This window comes from Alligator mississippiensis, chromosome 3 (genome assembly GCF_030867095.1).
Source record: "Alligator mississippiensis isolate rAllMis1 chromosome 3, rAllMis1, whole genome shotgun sequence".
Taxonomy (NCBI): Eukaryota; Metazoa; Chordata; order Crocodylia; family Alligatoridae; genus Alligator; species Alligator mississippiensis.
The window spans coordinates 823851-839632 of record NC_081826.1 but is presented as its reverse complement, the minus strand read 5'-3'; the positions used below and the strand labels follow the sequence as shown (position 1 = coordinate 839632).

General features: G+C 63.4%; 1 protein-coding gene and 1 long non-coding RNA gene across 2 annotated transcripts; one reads left to right on the top strand and one right to left on the bottom strand.

Moving 5' to 3' along the window:
• Positions 1–53: 53 nt before the first annotated feature.
• Positions 54–4348, bottom strand: LOC132249208 (uncharacterized). Its single transcript, XR_009460600.1, has 2 exons — positions 1728–4348; positions 54–1548 (listed from the first exon to the last, which is right to left on the bottom strand). It is a non-coding gene; the product is annotated as an uncharacterized LOC132249208 (long non-coding RNA).
• Positions 4349–6758: 2410 nt separating this feature from the next.
• PARP10 (poly(ADP-ribose) polymerase family member 10) lies at positions 6759–15782 on the top strand. Its single transcript, XM_059723608.1, has 10 exons — positions 6759–6973; positions 7065–7304; positions 10884–11117; positions 11416–12260; positions 12545–12757; positions 12965–13085; positions 13201–14172; positions 14318–14451; positions 14777–14951; positions 15128–15782. The coding sequence occupies exons 1-10, from the start codon at positions 6820–6822 to the stop codon at positions 15436–15438; spliced, it is 3399 nt and encodes a 1132-aa protein (XP_059579591.1). The 5' UTR covers positions 6759–6819; the 3' UTR covers positions 15439–15782.

The window sequence follows — 15782 nt, the reverse complement described above, 5'->3', positions numbered from 1 at the left end:
AGGTAATCTCGTAGGCGCGGGCAGGCTACTGATAAAAGAGGCAGGAACAGGTCTACCACCCAGCCTTTTATTTGCTTGCACCTTAAAACATGAGAACAAACATTTATCCCCGAGTCTGTCTGGGTGCCTGCGCCTGCACGATGCAGTCGCGCACCTACCCCGGCTGGGAGACTCGCGAGGTGGGAGGAGGGTGGCGAGCAGATTGGCAGCAGGTCGTCTTGAATTTGCTGAATTTCCCAAATTTCCCTCCGGCCCATGCCCATTATTTATAGATGGCTGGTTTTAATATTCTAATAAGTGATCTCTGATTGGTTTTATTTACATTTCGTGGTTTCACTGAAACTATTGGAACAGGACTGAGCCAGATCTTGTGTGGACTTGGAAGGTGTCAATTATTTGGGATTTATGTCCTTGGGAAAGAGGGAGGGGTTCTTATCTCCCTTCCTTCCCCGTGCTGGAATGCCGTTTCTGTTTCTTTTTTACCTGACTTTATGGTCTTCTCTGACAGGCTGTTTTTGTTTTTACAAATTATCTAAGCATTTAACAAAAATATATCTATTATGGCAAAATAACATCTAATACATTTGGTTATGTCACTCGCTACTACTACTACTTAAGATAAAGCTGTGATATAGGGTATATGGAGTATGTAATGTATGGTCTTCCCTTATCTCCTTTTCGGCCTTGTGCTTTGTTCAGTCGTGTTCGATGGTTTCCTTTGCTTGCTGACCAAGTGAGTTGTCACATCTGCTGAACTTCACACTGCGGTCACTCACAAGCGGGCTTTGGGCCGTCTGCTTAGCGGCACTTCTGCAGCTTGGCCTGGGCCCCTTGAACATGGCCGAGGCTGGCAGCAGCGGGGACAGCGTCCAGCGCTTCCCCGGGCGGTCTGGCCACGGGGAAGGCGGACGGCTTCCTCTCGAGGGTGGAGAGTGTCCAGCTCCTCCCCTGGCGCTCCGACAGCGGGGAGAGCATCTGGACCTCCTTCCAGTGTCCCAGCATGCACACCCCGCTCCACGTCTTCTGGCCCAGTTTTAACCCATTGCTCCTGGGCTCTGGCCCATCGGTGGGGATCTTCTGGTCAGCACAGTGCCAGCTGACCCGGCAGCAGCCCGGCCACCCGTGCCGGTGGGTCGGGCCCTTGCCTCTTGCACCAGGCCCCGGAACCTGCTCCGCGGTTATTCCATACGTCTCATGTGACTGTGATCATTAGCCCTGCATTCAGTGCTGCACTGTGCTGCAAACCCTGGGATTATAAAGCGTGGAACGAGGTGCATCAGTATCGTGACCCCATGCAGCTCTGCCTCTGCCCCTGGTCTCCATCCTTTCCCGATGCCTGGCTGCAGCCGGAGACTGGGTGCAGATGAATCTGAGTCCGAATCGGTGATGTTGATGAGCAGACCGTGCGACCGTGGGACCCCTGGCGCTGCTGGGGTTCAGCCTCCTCTGGGGTCTGCAGTTTGCAACCTGGGGCTGCTCCTGCATCCTCTGCTGCGCCCGGGTCTCGGCTGGGAGCCTCTCACCAACTCCAGCCGGCACCAAGGCTGCCTGTCACAGTTACAAGCAGTTAAGGATTGACATGACACCTTGTTCAATTAATAGCAGAAAGGCTTTAACACCAATACAAGCTCTAAAACTAAATGACAGAAAAAGACTCCTTCCCAATATAAAATGAGCTATCACAGAAAGTCCTAGTACATACTTAGCTGCAGCAGTATTTTTCTCACCCATGCCGGCAGGAAGCTGTTCCAGTCTTTTTGCAGCCTTCACCAAGCGGGATTTCTCCAGCTCCCTCCTGGACTGCACACCTTGCTGGCAGCTTGATTGGATCGCCTAAAGCATTTCTCCTTGCTGGCCGGTCAAATGAAAGTCTGAGCAAAACAGGGAGGAAGGGGGAATTATCACAGTACAACTGCTAACTGCTTGAATTGTGGGTTTGGATCTGTCCAGGTGCAAAGCTGGTTTTCCTTGCAGTTTCTGACTGGTCTGGAAGTTGTAAGTCCATCAGATGTGACGGGGTGCAGGGGTAGGCAATTATTTTGGGCAGAGGCAAGCTATGTTTTTGGCAAGCTATCAAGGGCCACATGACAGGCAGCCCAGGGCAGAGAAATATTAATTTTCTAAATTTTTAGAGGCCCCGTGGGCCGGATGGAATGGCCTGGTGGGCCATGTGGCGGGCCAGTAGGGGGCGCTCCTGTGGGGAGCCGCCCACCTCCCTGCGCCCGCCCACCGTCCAGGCTCCAAGTGCCTCCCTGGGGTGCCTCCCGTCCGGCCGACCCCTTCCCTGGAGCACACCCGCTAGCCTGGGGTCCCGCTGCCACCATCCAAGGCTCTGGACTCACTCCTGGCTCTGCGCGCCTTGGAAAACACAGGGCTGATCGTCCAATGGGTCCTAGACCCAATACAGGCACTTGGGGCACTTTTCCAAGTCAGGGGCTTAATAGGAAAGTCTCTCTTAGTCCACAGACCTAAGGGGCCTCCTTGGCTTAATTTAGACCCACCCCTCAATAAGTCTCCCACACCGGTCACAAGGAGAACTGTATTGATGACTGGGGGTAGGGCGGAAACAGGGTAAAAGGTAGAGCAGTATCAGAGGAATCTCAGAGGAATCCCATAGAGCAAACCAGGGTGGCTGAGGTAGCCGTTTAAACACACATCTGAGTTACTGAAGCTAAATATCTCATCGGATCTCTGGTAGCTTACTCACTCGCATCGTCCAGAGGTAGTTGGAGTTTCCTCTGAAGGCAGGGCACTCTTGGAGCATGCGGTGATGAGGAGAGAGCCAGGCTCAGATTCACCTGGATGACCGCATGGCTAATGGCTGCCTTCTTCCTGGCCCGGGCCCTTAAATAGGGAAAGGGGCCAGGAGGCTTCCATGGCTGACCAGAGAAATCCAGGGCAGCCTAACGGACAAAAGGGGAGCACATAAAAAGTGGAAAAAGGGTGAGATCACTAAAGATGAATATACCTCCTCTGCTTGTGCTTGTAGGGAGGCAGTTAGACAGGCCAAAGCTACCATGGAGCTGAGGATGGCAACCCAAGTAAAAGACAACAAGAAATTGTTTTTTAGATATATTGGGAGTAAAAGGAAGGCCCAGGGAGGAATAGGACCCCTGCTAAATGGGCAGAAACAATTGGTGACAGACAGGGGGGACAAGGCTGAACTCCTCAACGAGTTCTTTGCCTCAGTGTTCCTAAGCGAGGGGCACAACAAGTCTCTCACTGGGGTTGTAGAGAGGCAGCAGCAAGGCGCCAGACTGCCATGCGTAGATCCTGAGGTGGTGCAGAGTCATTTGGAAGAACTGGATGCCTTTAAGTCGGCAGGCCCGGATGGGCTCCATCCGAGGGTGCTGAAGGCACTGGCCGACGTCATTGCAGAGCCACTGGCGGGAATATTCGAATGCTCGTGGCGCACGGGCCAAGTCCCGGAGGACTGGAAAAGGGCTAACGTGGTCCCCATTTTCAAAAAGGGGAGGAAGGAGGACCCGGGCAACTACAGGCCAGTCAGTCTCACCTCCATCCTTGGTAAAGTATTTGAAAAAATTATCAAGGCTCACATTTGTGAGAGCCCGGCAGGGCAAATTATGCTGAGGGGAAACCAGCATGGGTTTGTGGCGGGCAGATCATGCCTGACCAATCTAGTCTCTTTCTATGACCAGGTTACGAAACGCCTGGACACAGGAGGAGGGGTGGATGTCGTATACCTGGACTTCAGGAAGGCCTTCGATACGGTATCCCACCCCATACTGGTGAACAAGTTAAGAGGCTGTGATGTGGATGACTGCACAGTCCGATGGGTGGTGAATTGGCTAGAGGGTCGCACCCAGAGAGTCATGGTAGATGGGTCGGTCTCGACCTGGAAGGGTGCAGGCAGTGGGGTCCCGCAGGGTTTGGTCCTTGGACCGATACTCTTTAATGTCTTCATCAGCGACTTGGACGAGGGAGTGAAATGTACTCTGTCCAAGTTTGCAGATGACACAAAGCTATGGGGAGAAGTGGACACGCCGGAGGGCAGGGAACAGCTGCAGGCAGACCTGGATAGGCTGGACAAGTGGGCAGAAAACAACAGGATGCAGTTCAACAAGGAGAAATGCAAAGTGCTGCACCTAGGGAGGAAAAATGTCCAGCACACCTACAGCCTAGGGAATGACCTGCTGGGTGGCACGGAGGTGGAAAGGGATCTTGGAGTCCTAGTGGACTCCAAGTTGAACATGAGCCGGCAGTGTGATGAAGCCATCAGAAAAGCCAATGGCACTTTATCGTGCATCAGCAGATGCATGACGAATAGGTCCAGGGAGGTGATACTTCCCCTCTATCAGGCGCTGGTCAGACCGCAGTTGGAGTACTGCGTGCAATTCTGGGCGCCACACTTCAAGAAGGATGCGGATAACCTGGAGAGGGTACAGCAAAGGGCAACTCGTATGGTCAAGGGCCTGCAGACCAAGCCCTACGAGGAGAGACTAGAGAAACTGGACCTTTTCAGCCTCCGCAAGAGAAGGTTGAGAGGCGACCTTGTGGCTGCCTATAAGTTCATCACGGGGGCACAGAAGGGAATTGGTGAGGATTTATTCACCAAGGCGCCCCCGGGGGTTACAAGAAACAATGGCCACAAGCTAGCAGAGAGCAGATTTAGACTGGACATTAGGAAGAACTTCTTCACAGTTCGAGTGGCCAAGGCCTGGAACGGGCTCCCAAGGGAGGTGGTGCTCTCCCCTACCCTGGGGGTCTTCAAGAGGAGGTTAGACGAGTATCTAGCTGGGCTCATCTAGACCCAGCACTCTTTCCTGCTTATGCAGGGGGTCGGACTCGATGATCTATTGAGGTCCCTTCCGACCCTAACATCTATGAATCTATGAATCTATGAAATAACCTCTCTGACCTCAGCAGCCCGGTCCAGTCGAAGCTGCCAATACTGGCCACCAGCCGCCCAATCTCCCCCGCATCCCTGGCTACCTGGGCCCGCGCAGGGCTGGGCCTTTCCCCCCTGCCCAGGTGACCAGAGCATCGCCTCCCAGGCCCCAGGCTTTTGTCATGCAGACAAGGGAGGGAGATCCCTGCCCTGAGGGATTCAACACTGGTCTCTGGAGAGGGGCACAGACAGCAGCATTTCTGCCACAAGCCGCATCCAGCGCCGGGGCTGCATTTTGCCCACCCCTGGCCTAGGGGGATACTCTCAACCTTTTTTGAGAGGGTTTCCCATGTATTTGAATCCATTTTTAAAGTTTGTTTGCAACCCTTTCGTATATTCTTGCAAGCCACTTTTGGGGCAGGGAGGCTGGGACTGCACTGGGCTGGCCCCAGCAGGCTATGCGGGGTCCTGGGGGTCTCCCGGGGCTGCAGCAGCAGCGGTGATTCTGCCGCATGGATCCTGGCTGCGGCTCTGGACGGCCCGGCTCCGCGCTGCAGCGGTGCGCGCTGCCCGTGCATGCACTGCTCTGCTTTCTTTTTTCCGTGGGTTTTTTTTACCAAACCTGTAGAAAAAATAAAAGCGGAGCAGCGCGTGCCCTTGCAGCGCGGAGAACATCTAAACGTGTGGTGTGTGGCACCGCAAACATGTTTGCAGCACCGCACACCGCAAGGCCGCGCTCACCGGATGCAGTCCCTGTGCCCTTTTCTCTCTCTCGGCTGGCATATACACGTGACGAGTGTGTCAGGTCTCTGCCAACAACTTTCCTTTTAGAGAAACCGTTACTTTGATTTTGAGGCTCGGAGGTGGAAGAGGGCTGAGGCCTACCTCACTCACCAGCGCTTCTAGACAGCGCTCTCACTGCCCTCATCCACCCTTGCCCCGGCCTTCGCTGCGACTGCTATCATCTCGCGGCGTGGGTCTGGTATTGGGTGCCACGAGCAACCCTTTCTTTACGCTGAGCGGGTCTGGTCTTCCTCGTGGCGGCCTTGTCGCCACAATCCAGCTTTGCCCCAGCTGCTGTCTCTTGTGCGGGAGGATTTCTTTCCTTTCTATTAAAACTTTTGGGTGATTACAGCCACTCCGATGACTTGGCAGAATCTGGCCCAGAGAACGCGATCGGTGGGACTTGCTTTTCTCCGCACGGTCCCAGCCACCCTCGTGCGCTCTCGTGCAAGATGCACCGCTATTTCCATTTGGTCATTTCGATTTCATGCGTCGGTCCGGCCGAGCTGTCACAGCTTCCAGCCATCGCTGCCCAGGCCGCCTCTCCCAGACCGGCGTGGGCTGCGGTGCTGCCGGGCACTCTCCGCGGCGGTGGCTGCCGTCTGGGTCCGCTCGTGCCCGCAGCGCCAGGGTCCACGCTGCCTCGCGACTGCTTCCGGGCGCAGTTCGAGGTGCTGGCTCGGACCCGCGAGGCCTGGCTCAACGCGGCGGAGGGAGCGCCCTGTCCTGGACGCCCTGGCACGACCCCAGAGCCCCCTCCTGCAGGCAGCGTCCGCGGGCCCTCTGCCTGCAACTGCCCTCGAGGCCATGGGAGCCGGAGCTGCGTCTTCGCCTCGTCTCCTGCAAGGCGGTGGGGTGGCGGCAGGCTGGTTCGGGCAGCGACCGTGCCTGCACACAGCCCCGCCCCGCCCCGCCGCGGGGTGCCGCGTGCCTCCTCCCGCTCGCTGCTCCCCGCCAGCCCCCGGGTCTCGGCCCGCGCCCACCCGCAGGATTTGCGCGCTGCTCGGACTGGCGGCACTGGGGGTCCCCCCGGGCAGGTTGGGGTGCGCGCGGCGCGGGACGTGCCCGGGACGCTCCCCCCCGGCCGGGCCCAGGTGCGGCCGCGGCTCCGCCCGGCGGGGCGGGCCTGACCCCGGCCAGCTTCCACTTTCGTTTCCGCGAGGCGCGGGCCCGATCCCGGCGGGGGGATGTGGGCGCTGGAGGTGAGCGCGGTGCCGGCGGCGCTGGAGGACGAGCTGCTCGTGCTGTACTTCGAGAGCCGGCGGCGCTCGGGCGGCGGCCCCGTGCTGGCCTGTCGGCGCCGCGGGCCCCGCGCCCTCCTCACCTTCGCCAGCCCCGAGGGTCAGTGCGGGGAGGTGCGGGCCCCGGGGCGGGGGGCGGGGGGCGGGCGGGCGCGCGCCGCATTGCCCCATTGCCCCGTGTCTCCCCGCAGACGCGCAGCGGGTCCTGGCGCGGGGCCGGCACGAGCTGCGGGGCGCGGAGCTGCAGGTGCGGCCGGCCGACCCGGGCAAGGTGCTGCTCCGCGGGCTGCAGCCCCGCACGGCGCCCGGCCCCCTCGAGCGCTACGTGGAGCGCCTGCTCGGCCGCCAGCGCCCGGCCTTCGCCCTGCACCGCAGCCACGACGGCCGCCACGCCCTGCTGCAGCTCGCCCAGCCGCTGCTGGCACACGCAGGTAGGCGGGCGGGGGAGCCGGGAGCGGGCGCAGGGGCTGCGGGGCGCGGGGCGGGGGTTCACGCCCGCACCCACGTGCGCGGCGCGGCCCTTCGGCGCGAGAGGCAGCGCGGGCCGCGGGTCGGAAACCGGAGCCGGGCGGGGAGCGTGGGACGCGACCCCGCTGCCAGCAGCGCCCCAGCCCGCGAGCGGGGGCATCGCTCGGAGGCAGCGATTCGTGCCCCGAGGCCTCCCCTGCCCGCAGCGCGTGTCCGGCTCGTCGGACAGACGTGGGCCCGTTGGTTGGGAAGGGCGAGCAGCCTGGGAGCGGTGGAAGAGCAGGGATGGTTTGGTGTGGAGACGGGGAGACTGAGCAGGGATTTGATCAGGACGAGGGTGATTACAGGTGGGATGGAGATGGAGACGGAGACGGCTCCTCTGGATGGCTGCAGGGCACGGTCGTGGCCTCCTCCCTGGAGCTGTGACCCTGCCTGCAGCCTGCTGCTAAGAGGCAGGGCCAGGTCTGCAGCTTTACTTGCTCGCACCTTAAAACATGAGAACACACATTTATCCCAAGTCTGTCCGGCACCGGCGCCTGCACCACATAGACCGGGGCGGGCAGTTATGTCAGCTGGGGGGCCGCTTACCGGGTTTTAGCAGGCCGCAAGGGCAGCCCCACCCCGTGGCTGCCATCTTGGGACCCGAAGTCCTGCCCTTAACCTTTGCCCTTTGCCCCCAGAAGTCCTGCCCCTTGCCCCCTGGAAGTACTGCTATTTTGGGGGTGGGGGGGTGCCATCTTGGAACCAGAAATAAACCACATCACACCCCCGAAGTCAAACAGACACCTGCTAGCACGTACTTTACTTTTCTTGCAAAAAATACTTTTGTCGTGATTTGTGTTTGCCTCGTGTATGTAGCAGTGACTGCATAACAGGGCAGAAATAGCCGTAGTCCTGTATGTGGGAGGTGTGGCTGTGTGTGGGGGGCAATACGGTATGCATATGGGGGTGTGGGACCGCCCGTGGCGCGCAGCCCCCAACACCGAGGCAGTCGCAGGCAGTGGGTGCTCGGCGCGCTCGTGGCCCGCGCAGGCGGAGCTGCCCAGTGACGCGCGGCTCCAGCCAGTGTGCACGTGGCGGGGGCAGCGCAGCCAGGCCGCCCGCAGGTCCCGGTGCTCCACGGGGAGGCAGGGGCCACGGCTCCCCGCCGCTTTCGGCAGAGTCCTGGGACCTGCCCGAGCCCCGCACTCCCACTGCCCCCAGGCTCTGTGCTGCTGCCAGCTCCCCCGCTGCTTCCCACCCTCTGCCCAGAGCGAGCGGGACGCCGGGGAAGCCGAGCAGGTCACACGTGGACCGAGCAGGCCAGCACTATAATGCTAACACCAGGAGGGTCTTTCCCCCGCGTGGCACTAAAGGGGGGACTCATGGTCCCTAGAGGTGGTGGGAGCTGAAAGGCCCCTTTGCCAAGAACACGAGCTCCCATGGACCGGGGCAGACGCAGGTCCGTCTTGCCCACCTCCTGTGTCGCACCAAACAGCGGAGCTGGAGGGAGAGTGACCGGGGCCGAGCAGGGTTTTCCCCTGTTCCTCCCTCCCTGCAGCCCCCAGCACTGAGGTCCAGGCAGGGCTGATGCGGAGGCCGTACCCCTCGCTCCCTGCCCCAGAGCCACCGATCGATGCCCCTTTCCTCCACGCACGTGTCCAAGCCCTGGTGCATGTGGCTGAGCTCTCAGCTCCCACCGCCCCTGGGGCCACGAGTCCCTTTTCATGCCACGCTGGGGAAACAACTGCCTTGTGTTACAGTTAAACTGCCGGCCTGCTCGTTTCATTTCATGACCCCTAGTTCCTGTCTGGTGAGAGAGAAGAAATAATCAATTCCTAGTGACTTTTCCATCAGCATTTACTGTAAGGGCTGATCTCGGTGTGGCTCTGCCTGTGTTTTGCGATGGGTATTTCCTGGGCTGTGGACTTTGCTGCTTGGAGGTGGGTGTGCAATGCACGCTGTCCAAATTCACTGATGACACCCAGATGTGGGGTGAGGTGGGCATGCTGGGGGGAGGGACACGATCCAGCTAGACCTAGACAGGCCACAGAGGTGGTGGATGAGAATAGGATGGAGTTCAATGGAGACAAGTGCAAGGTGCTGCATCTAGGGAGAAGGAACTGGCAACTCGCCTACGGGCTGGGAACTCCCTTCTCAACAAGACAGCGGCTGAAAGGGATCTTGGAGTCGCTGTTGACTTCAGGACGGACATGAGCCGCCAATGCGGGGATGCGGTCAGCAAGGCTAACTGCACCTTGTTATGCATCTCGAGCAGGTCCAAGGAGGTGATCCTCCCCCTCTATGCAACACTGGTCAGGCCGCAGCTGGAGTACTGTGTCCAGGTCTGGGCACCGCACTTCAGGAGGGATGTGGGCAGCATGGAGAGGGCTCAGAGGAGGCCACCCGCATGGTCAGGGGGCAGCAGGGCAGGCCCTAGAGGAGAGGCTATGGGACCTGAACCTGTTCAGCCTCCACGAGAGAAGGCTAAGGGGGGATCTAGTGGCCGTTTACAAACTAGTCAGGGGGGACCAGCGGAAAATGGTGAGACTGTGTTCCCCCGGGCTCCACCTGGGATAACAAGGAATAACGGCCACAGATTGCTAGAGAGCGGGTTCGGGCTGGACATCAGGAGGCATTGCTTTACGGTGAGGGCTGCCAGGCTCTGCAACGGGCTCCCGAGAGGTGGTGCTCTCCCCTGCCTCGGGGGTCTTCAAGGGAGGTTGCATAGAGATCTGGCTGGGTGTTATGATCCCAGCACTCGCTCCTGCCCAGGGCAGGGGGTCAGACCTGATGATCTGTTTAGGTCCCTTCTGACCCTAGAAACTATGAAACTATGGGGCCGGGAAGGCATATTTTTTCCCCTCCTGCTGCTACTGGTGTCGGGTTGGGGGGTTTTTTCACCTTCCTCCGTAGCGCTGGGTGCTGCAGCCCGGGCTGGGGCTGGGCCGGGCCGGGCCGGGTGATGCTCCTCCTGGCACCGACCCGCAGGGTCCTGGCTGGAGGGTCTTGCCCCTGCGCCCACACTGCACTGGGCAGGACGGGATTTCCCCCCTGCTCAGACTGGTCCGCACTGGGGGGTTTTGCCGTCCTCTGCAGCGGGGACATGGCCTGGGCCTGGGGTCTCTGGAGCGTCTATTAACACTCTTTTATAGAAGCAGGATGCTGACCACTGCAGTCCCTCTGCTCCCCTGGGGAGGGTTGGGTGCTGCATCTTGTGCGAGGTCAGCCTTGCTTCGTTTTGCTAAGAGGTTGGACAAGGATTAAGTGGGCTGGCTTGGACGGGGCTGATCCTGCCTCAGGCCGGGGCTGGACTAGACGGGACCTCTGGAGCTCCCCTCCAGCCCCGCGGCTCTGGGATCCCAGGACCCAGGTCCTGTTGGCAGGAGCGGCCTGTGGCTGCCCGGGCTGAGGGGCTCCGTGTCCAGCCCGGGGCCCTCGGAGCCAGGTGCCCGTTCCTCTGGGGCCGGGCTGCTTTCTGGGGGTCTCCCTCTTGCTTCTTTCCGGCGGGGGTGGTCCCCGTCCCCGCTGTAACATGTGGTACTTTGCTCTGGCCCCGACAGAGTTCCTGCAGCTGGAGGAGCGTGCGCGGGGCCAGGAGCTGGATGGGGCGGCCGTGACGGTGGAGCAGGTGCCGCAGACCGACAGCGTGACCGTGCGGAGCCGCGGTACCGCGCTCAGCCAGGAACTGCTGGAGCTGTACTTCGAGAGCCGGCGCAGCGGCGGGGGCTGCGTGCAGGCCGTGCGGGTGCTGCCAGGAGGCAGAGCCGCCATCGTGTCCTTCCAGGACCGCGATGGTGAGCAGGGCCGGGCAGGGACTCCGGGCCGCTCCTGCCCTAGATGTGGGGGCAGAGCTGCGGGCCCCGGGGCTGGAGGAGGTGGGAATAGATGTGCAGGGGCCCCAGTGACATCGGTGGTTTTTGGGTTGCCTCTCCAGTGTCACGGTGCTGCTGCGGCAGGCCGACGCTGTGGCCGAGCCTGTGCCTGGTCTGGCCGTCTGGGGGCAGGAGTGCTGGGTGGGTGCAGAGGGGGTGGCTGGACACGGCTGCCACGGCCCCGTGCCACCCCTCGTCAGCCTGGTGTGTCCCTTGGCAGCTGTGGAGCGGGTGCTGCACAAGTCCCACCAGCTGCAGGAAGGCGAGCTGGACGTCTCCCCCTACTACGACTTCCTAGAGCCCTTGGCGGAGGACACCGAGACCACCCCGGGGGAGGCGGCTGCAGCTGGGGAGACCCGTGTGAGCGTGGGGGACGCCGCCAGGCTGCAGCTGCTGGCGGCCAGCCCGGCCCTGCAGGAGCTGCGCGATGCCTTCCCGGACCTGGGGCTGCGGCTGGAGGGGGACGGGGCTTGGGTCTCGGGCGGGACCGCGGCGCAGCAGCAGGAGCTGCAGGACAGGCTCTTGCAGACCCTGCAGGGCATGGCCCAGGAGCACGTGCCCCTGCCGCCCGAGACCCTGCGCTTCCTGCAGCGCGACGACGTCCAGGAGCAGCTGCGGCAGCGCCTGGAGAGCCGCCGGCTGGCCGCCTGCTACGCCCCGGCCGAGGGCACGGTGGTGGTGACGGCGCTGAGCTCTGCCGTGGCCCAGGATGCTGCCCAGCTGCTGAGCAAGGCCCTGAGCCCCTTCTGCCTGCCGGTGTCCGAGCGGCACCTGGCAGCCCTGAGCTCCCCGTGCTGGGACCGGCTGCGGGCCGTGCTGCCCTGCTGCGACGTGCAGCTGGCGCCCGACGGCGGGCACTTGCAGGTGGTGACGCTGCGCAGCCTGGAGCAGGGGACGCGGGAGCGGCTGCTGGCCTTCCTGGAGGACGCCACGCCGGACGAAGCCCTGGTGCCCATGGAGCCGGGCGCGCTGCGCTTCCTGCAGCTGCACTACCAGGACCTGCTGGGCAGCATCGCCGAGGTCACGCTGCTGCCCCTGGACGACACCGACGTCACCGGCTTCCGGGTGAGGCTGGGCAGGCGTCTGCCTCTGCGGCCTCCCTGCCGCTTCGAGTGCTTGGGGTCTCAGCCCCTCACACCGACCCCGGGCAGGGCCACGCGCGTGGAGCTGTGCCCGGGCTGGGTGTAGCACCGTGCTGCAGGTGGGGGGCAGTCAGTTCCCGTCGCAACCACCCTGTGTCTGGAGCTGGTGCTGAGCCCCGGGGCTGCGCGAGGGAGAGCGATGGGGGTGTTTTGCTGCAACACCTCGCGCTGCGTGTGCACGGGCTGACCGGCCCCTCCGGCCCCCAGGTGAGCGGGGAGGCGAGCGCGTGCTGTGCGGCCGTCGAGTTCCTGCAGAGCCTGCTGGGCACCGTGAGCTCCCAGACGGTGACGCTGCGCTACCCCGGCGTTGCCCGCTTCCTGCTGGACGAGCCTGGGCAGAGCCTCTTGCAGGAGCTGGAAAGCTGCTTCCAGTGCGTCTTCGGGCTGGAGCACGTCCGCTGGAGCCCCCCGAACTCGTCGGTATGGACCAGGGAGGCAGGGGGGCCTGGGTGCAAGCCCCGCTAGTGCGGACTGGGATGGGGGAGCAGGGTGGAGGGTGGGGGGCTGTGGTGAGATGTGTGGTGCCTGCGTGGGAGCCCCAGGGATGGATGGGGCTGGGGGTGACGCCGGCCTTGGCGGAGGCGGCAGCTGCTGACGTCAGTCTGTCTGTCCGTCTGTCTGTCTCAGCATGAACTCGAGCTGTCCGAGGAGCTGGTGCCCCTGAGCTGCCACCCAGACCCCCTTATCTCCGCTGAGCCGCTGGAGCCCCCCGACGGAGCCACCAGAGACCACCAAGGCTCCAGCATCGGTAGGGGAAGGTGCCACTGTGCTGCCGGGGCCCAGGCCATGCTCCGGCGCAGGCAGAGGGGACATGGAGGGAGCGGGGGGTGGGGACCAGCCTAACCCGCTGTCGCACCCCACAGAGGAGATCAAGGGGCTCCTCGCGGCCCTGCAGCCTGGGGACGGAGCGGCCCACGCTGAGGGGGAGACCCAGTACTTGGCTGGCGGTAACCCCGAGCCCCCGGCAGAGGGGGAGGAGGATCTGTACACGGCGCCAGAGCCCGTTGCCGCCACGGAGCCGGAGCCGGAGCTGGAGCTGGAGGAGGGGGAGCCGCGGGGCCCGGCTGATGGAGGCGAGAAGTTGCCGGGCGCGGAGCTGGGCAGCAGCGCGGACGAGGAGGCGCAGCTGCTGCTGGCCATCCAGCAGTCCATGGACAGCCAGCACGAGGAGGAGGAGCAGCTGCAGCGCGCCACCGAGCTCTCCTTGCGCTCTTACTGCCGGGAGTCGGAGCCGGGCGCCGTGGGGCTGGCGGCCGCCCTGGAGGCGTCACTGGAGGAGGCACTGGAGGTGGCCGACGCGGCGCGGGTCACCGTGTACACGGCCTACGAGCAGGACGTGAGTGCGCTGCTCTCGCAGCTGGAGCAGGCGCTGGAGGCGCAGCTGCGGGAGGAGGTGGTGAGCAGCGAGCAGCTGCGGGCCCTGCCGGCGCCATGCCGCGGGTACCTGGTGCAGTTGCAGTGCCGGCACGCTGTGCGCCTGTCCCTGGCGGGTGCCACGGCCACGCTGCACGGCTTTGCCGAGTACCCCGTGGCCGCCTCCCGTGACCTCGCCCGGCTGCTGCACCGGCTGCTGCCGGCCGAACGCCCACAGGATGGGGCAGGCGCCCGCTGGCTGCACTGGGACACGCCGGACACCCCCGTGCCCTACACGGCCGAGGCCAGCGCCCTGCTGGAGGAGGCCTGGCGTCGGCGGCAGCGGCAGCTGGACGTGCTCTTCGATGGGAGGCCTTTCACCGTGGACTTCGAGCGCATGGAGGAGTACGACATCGGCAGCGCCCGCGCCCGCCCCATCGCCCGTGACCTGCCCTCGGGGAAACTCCCCAGCAGCCCTCCAGGTGCGTGCACCCGGCCCGTGGGGGCAAGGGGTGTCCAGCGTGGTGCTGGGCATGGGGGTGGGGGCTGTCGGCGCCTGTCCCCCGGTGCTGGTGGTGCCGGTGCAGGGGGGCGCGACTGCCAGGGTCTGACTTGGGTCGTGCGCAGCGGCGGGCGGTGTGCCCCTGGACGAGGAGGTGAGGCTGGTGCACCTGGCCGAGGGCTCGGAGGAGTTTCGGGACACGGTGCGCAGCTTCTACGACACGCTGGACAACTTCCACAACAAGATCCGCGTGATTAAGGTGTGTGAGCGCGGGCGGGCAGCAGGGAGTTGCGGGGCTGTGCCGGGGTCCCCCTGCACGGGCAGGGCTGCGTGGGGGCAGCTCGCCGAGCTCAAGGGAGCACGGTCTCTTGTGCCCATGCGCTGTGGCATGCCTGCCCCTTGGGACTGGACCTGGCACCCCGGTGCAGGTGTGGCAGGTCATGCTCCCCAGTGGCCAAGGCGTTGGCGCCTTCCTGCACCCATCGCCCAAGGGGCTCCTTGGATGCCCGAGGGCTCCGGGTTGAGGACCAAGCGGGGGTCAGCGAGGCTGCCGGCCTGAGCGCCCTGCCCGTGTCGCTGCGCAGGTGGAGAAGCTGATCCATCCGCTGCTGTACCAGCAGTACCAGCTGAAGAAGGCATGCATGGAGAAGGCCTGCCACCACCGGCCCGTGGAGCGGCTCCTCTACCACGGCACCACCGAGGAGTCCAGCCGCGAGATCTGCCAGCATGGCTTCAACCGCAGCTTCTGCGGCAAGAACGGTGCATGGGCCGGGGCTGGCGTGGTCTGGGGGTGCTGCATGGCAGGGGTGGGGGGGCAGAGCCGATGCCTGCTGGCATCAGGGCGCGGGGCGCTGGCCTCCATGGGGGGCCCCCAAACGGGGCAGAACCCGGCGCCCTGCACCCCGCGGTGCTGACCCACCTGTGCCCCGTTGCAGCCACGCGGTTCGGGCAGGGCGTGTACTTCGCGGTGAAGGCCGTGCTGTCGGTGCAGGAGATGTACTCCCCGCCCAGCGCCGACGGCAACAAGTACATCTTCGTGGTCAAGGCGCTGACGGGCGAGTTCACGGTGGGCACCCCGGACATGCGAGTGCCCCCGCTGCGGGAGGGCCCCGGGATGCCGCGGCGCTACGACAGCGTGGTGGACAACCGCAGCCAGCCCGCCCTCTTCGTCATCTTCAACGACACCCAGGCCTACCCCCAGTACCTCATCACCTGCCAGCGCTGCCAGGCCCCGGCGCCCGTCTGACCGCGGTGCCCTCGCCCTGACCTGGGGCAGCGCCGGGGCTGTGGGACCCTCGCTGCCAGCCGTGCGTGCCGGGAGCTGTGTCCCCAGGGACAACGGGCCGCACCGGGCTGGTGCCTCTTGGCTGCCGCATGCCTGCAACCCCTGCCTTGCTCACCGCCGTGCCTGTTTGTGCCGGGCTGCCCGGCGCCGCGCCCCAGGGCTGGGGGCAGCAGGGCACCGGGCCGTGGAGGTGTCCTGCCGCGCCGGGCCCTGGAGCGATGCACCGGCACCTTGTTGGGGGGATCTGGGAAGCTGACACTGGAGAGCAAAGAAACCCAGATGTGAAATACAGTTTGACTGCACAA

Coding starts and splice junctions, on each gene's coding strand:
- PARP10 (XM_059723608.1), top strand. CDS start 6,820: ATGTGGGCGCTGGAGGTGAGCGCGGTGCCGGCGGCGCTGGAGGACGAG. Junction 12,758..12,964: donor GGAGCCCCCCGAACTCGTCG/GTATGGACCAGG, acceptor TGTCTGTCTCAG/CATGAACTCGAGCTGTCCGA. Junction 14,173..14,317: donor ACTCCCCAGCAGCCCTCCAG/GTGCGTGCACCC, acceptor GGTCGTGCGCAG/CGGCGGGCGGTGTGCCCCTG.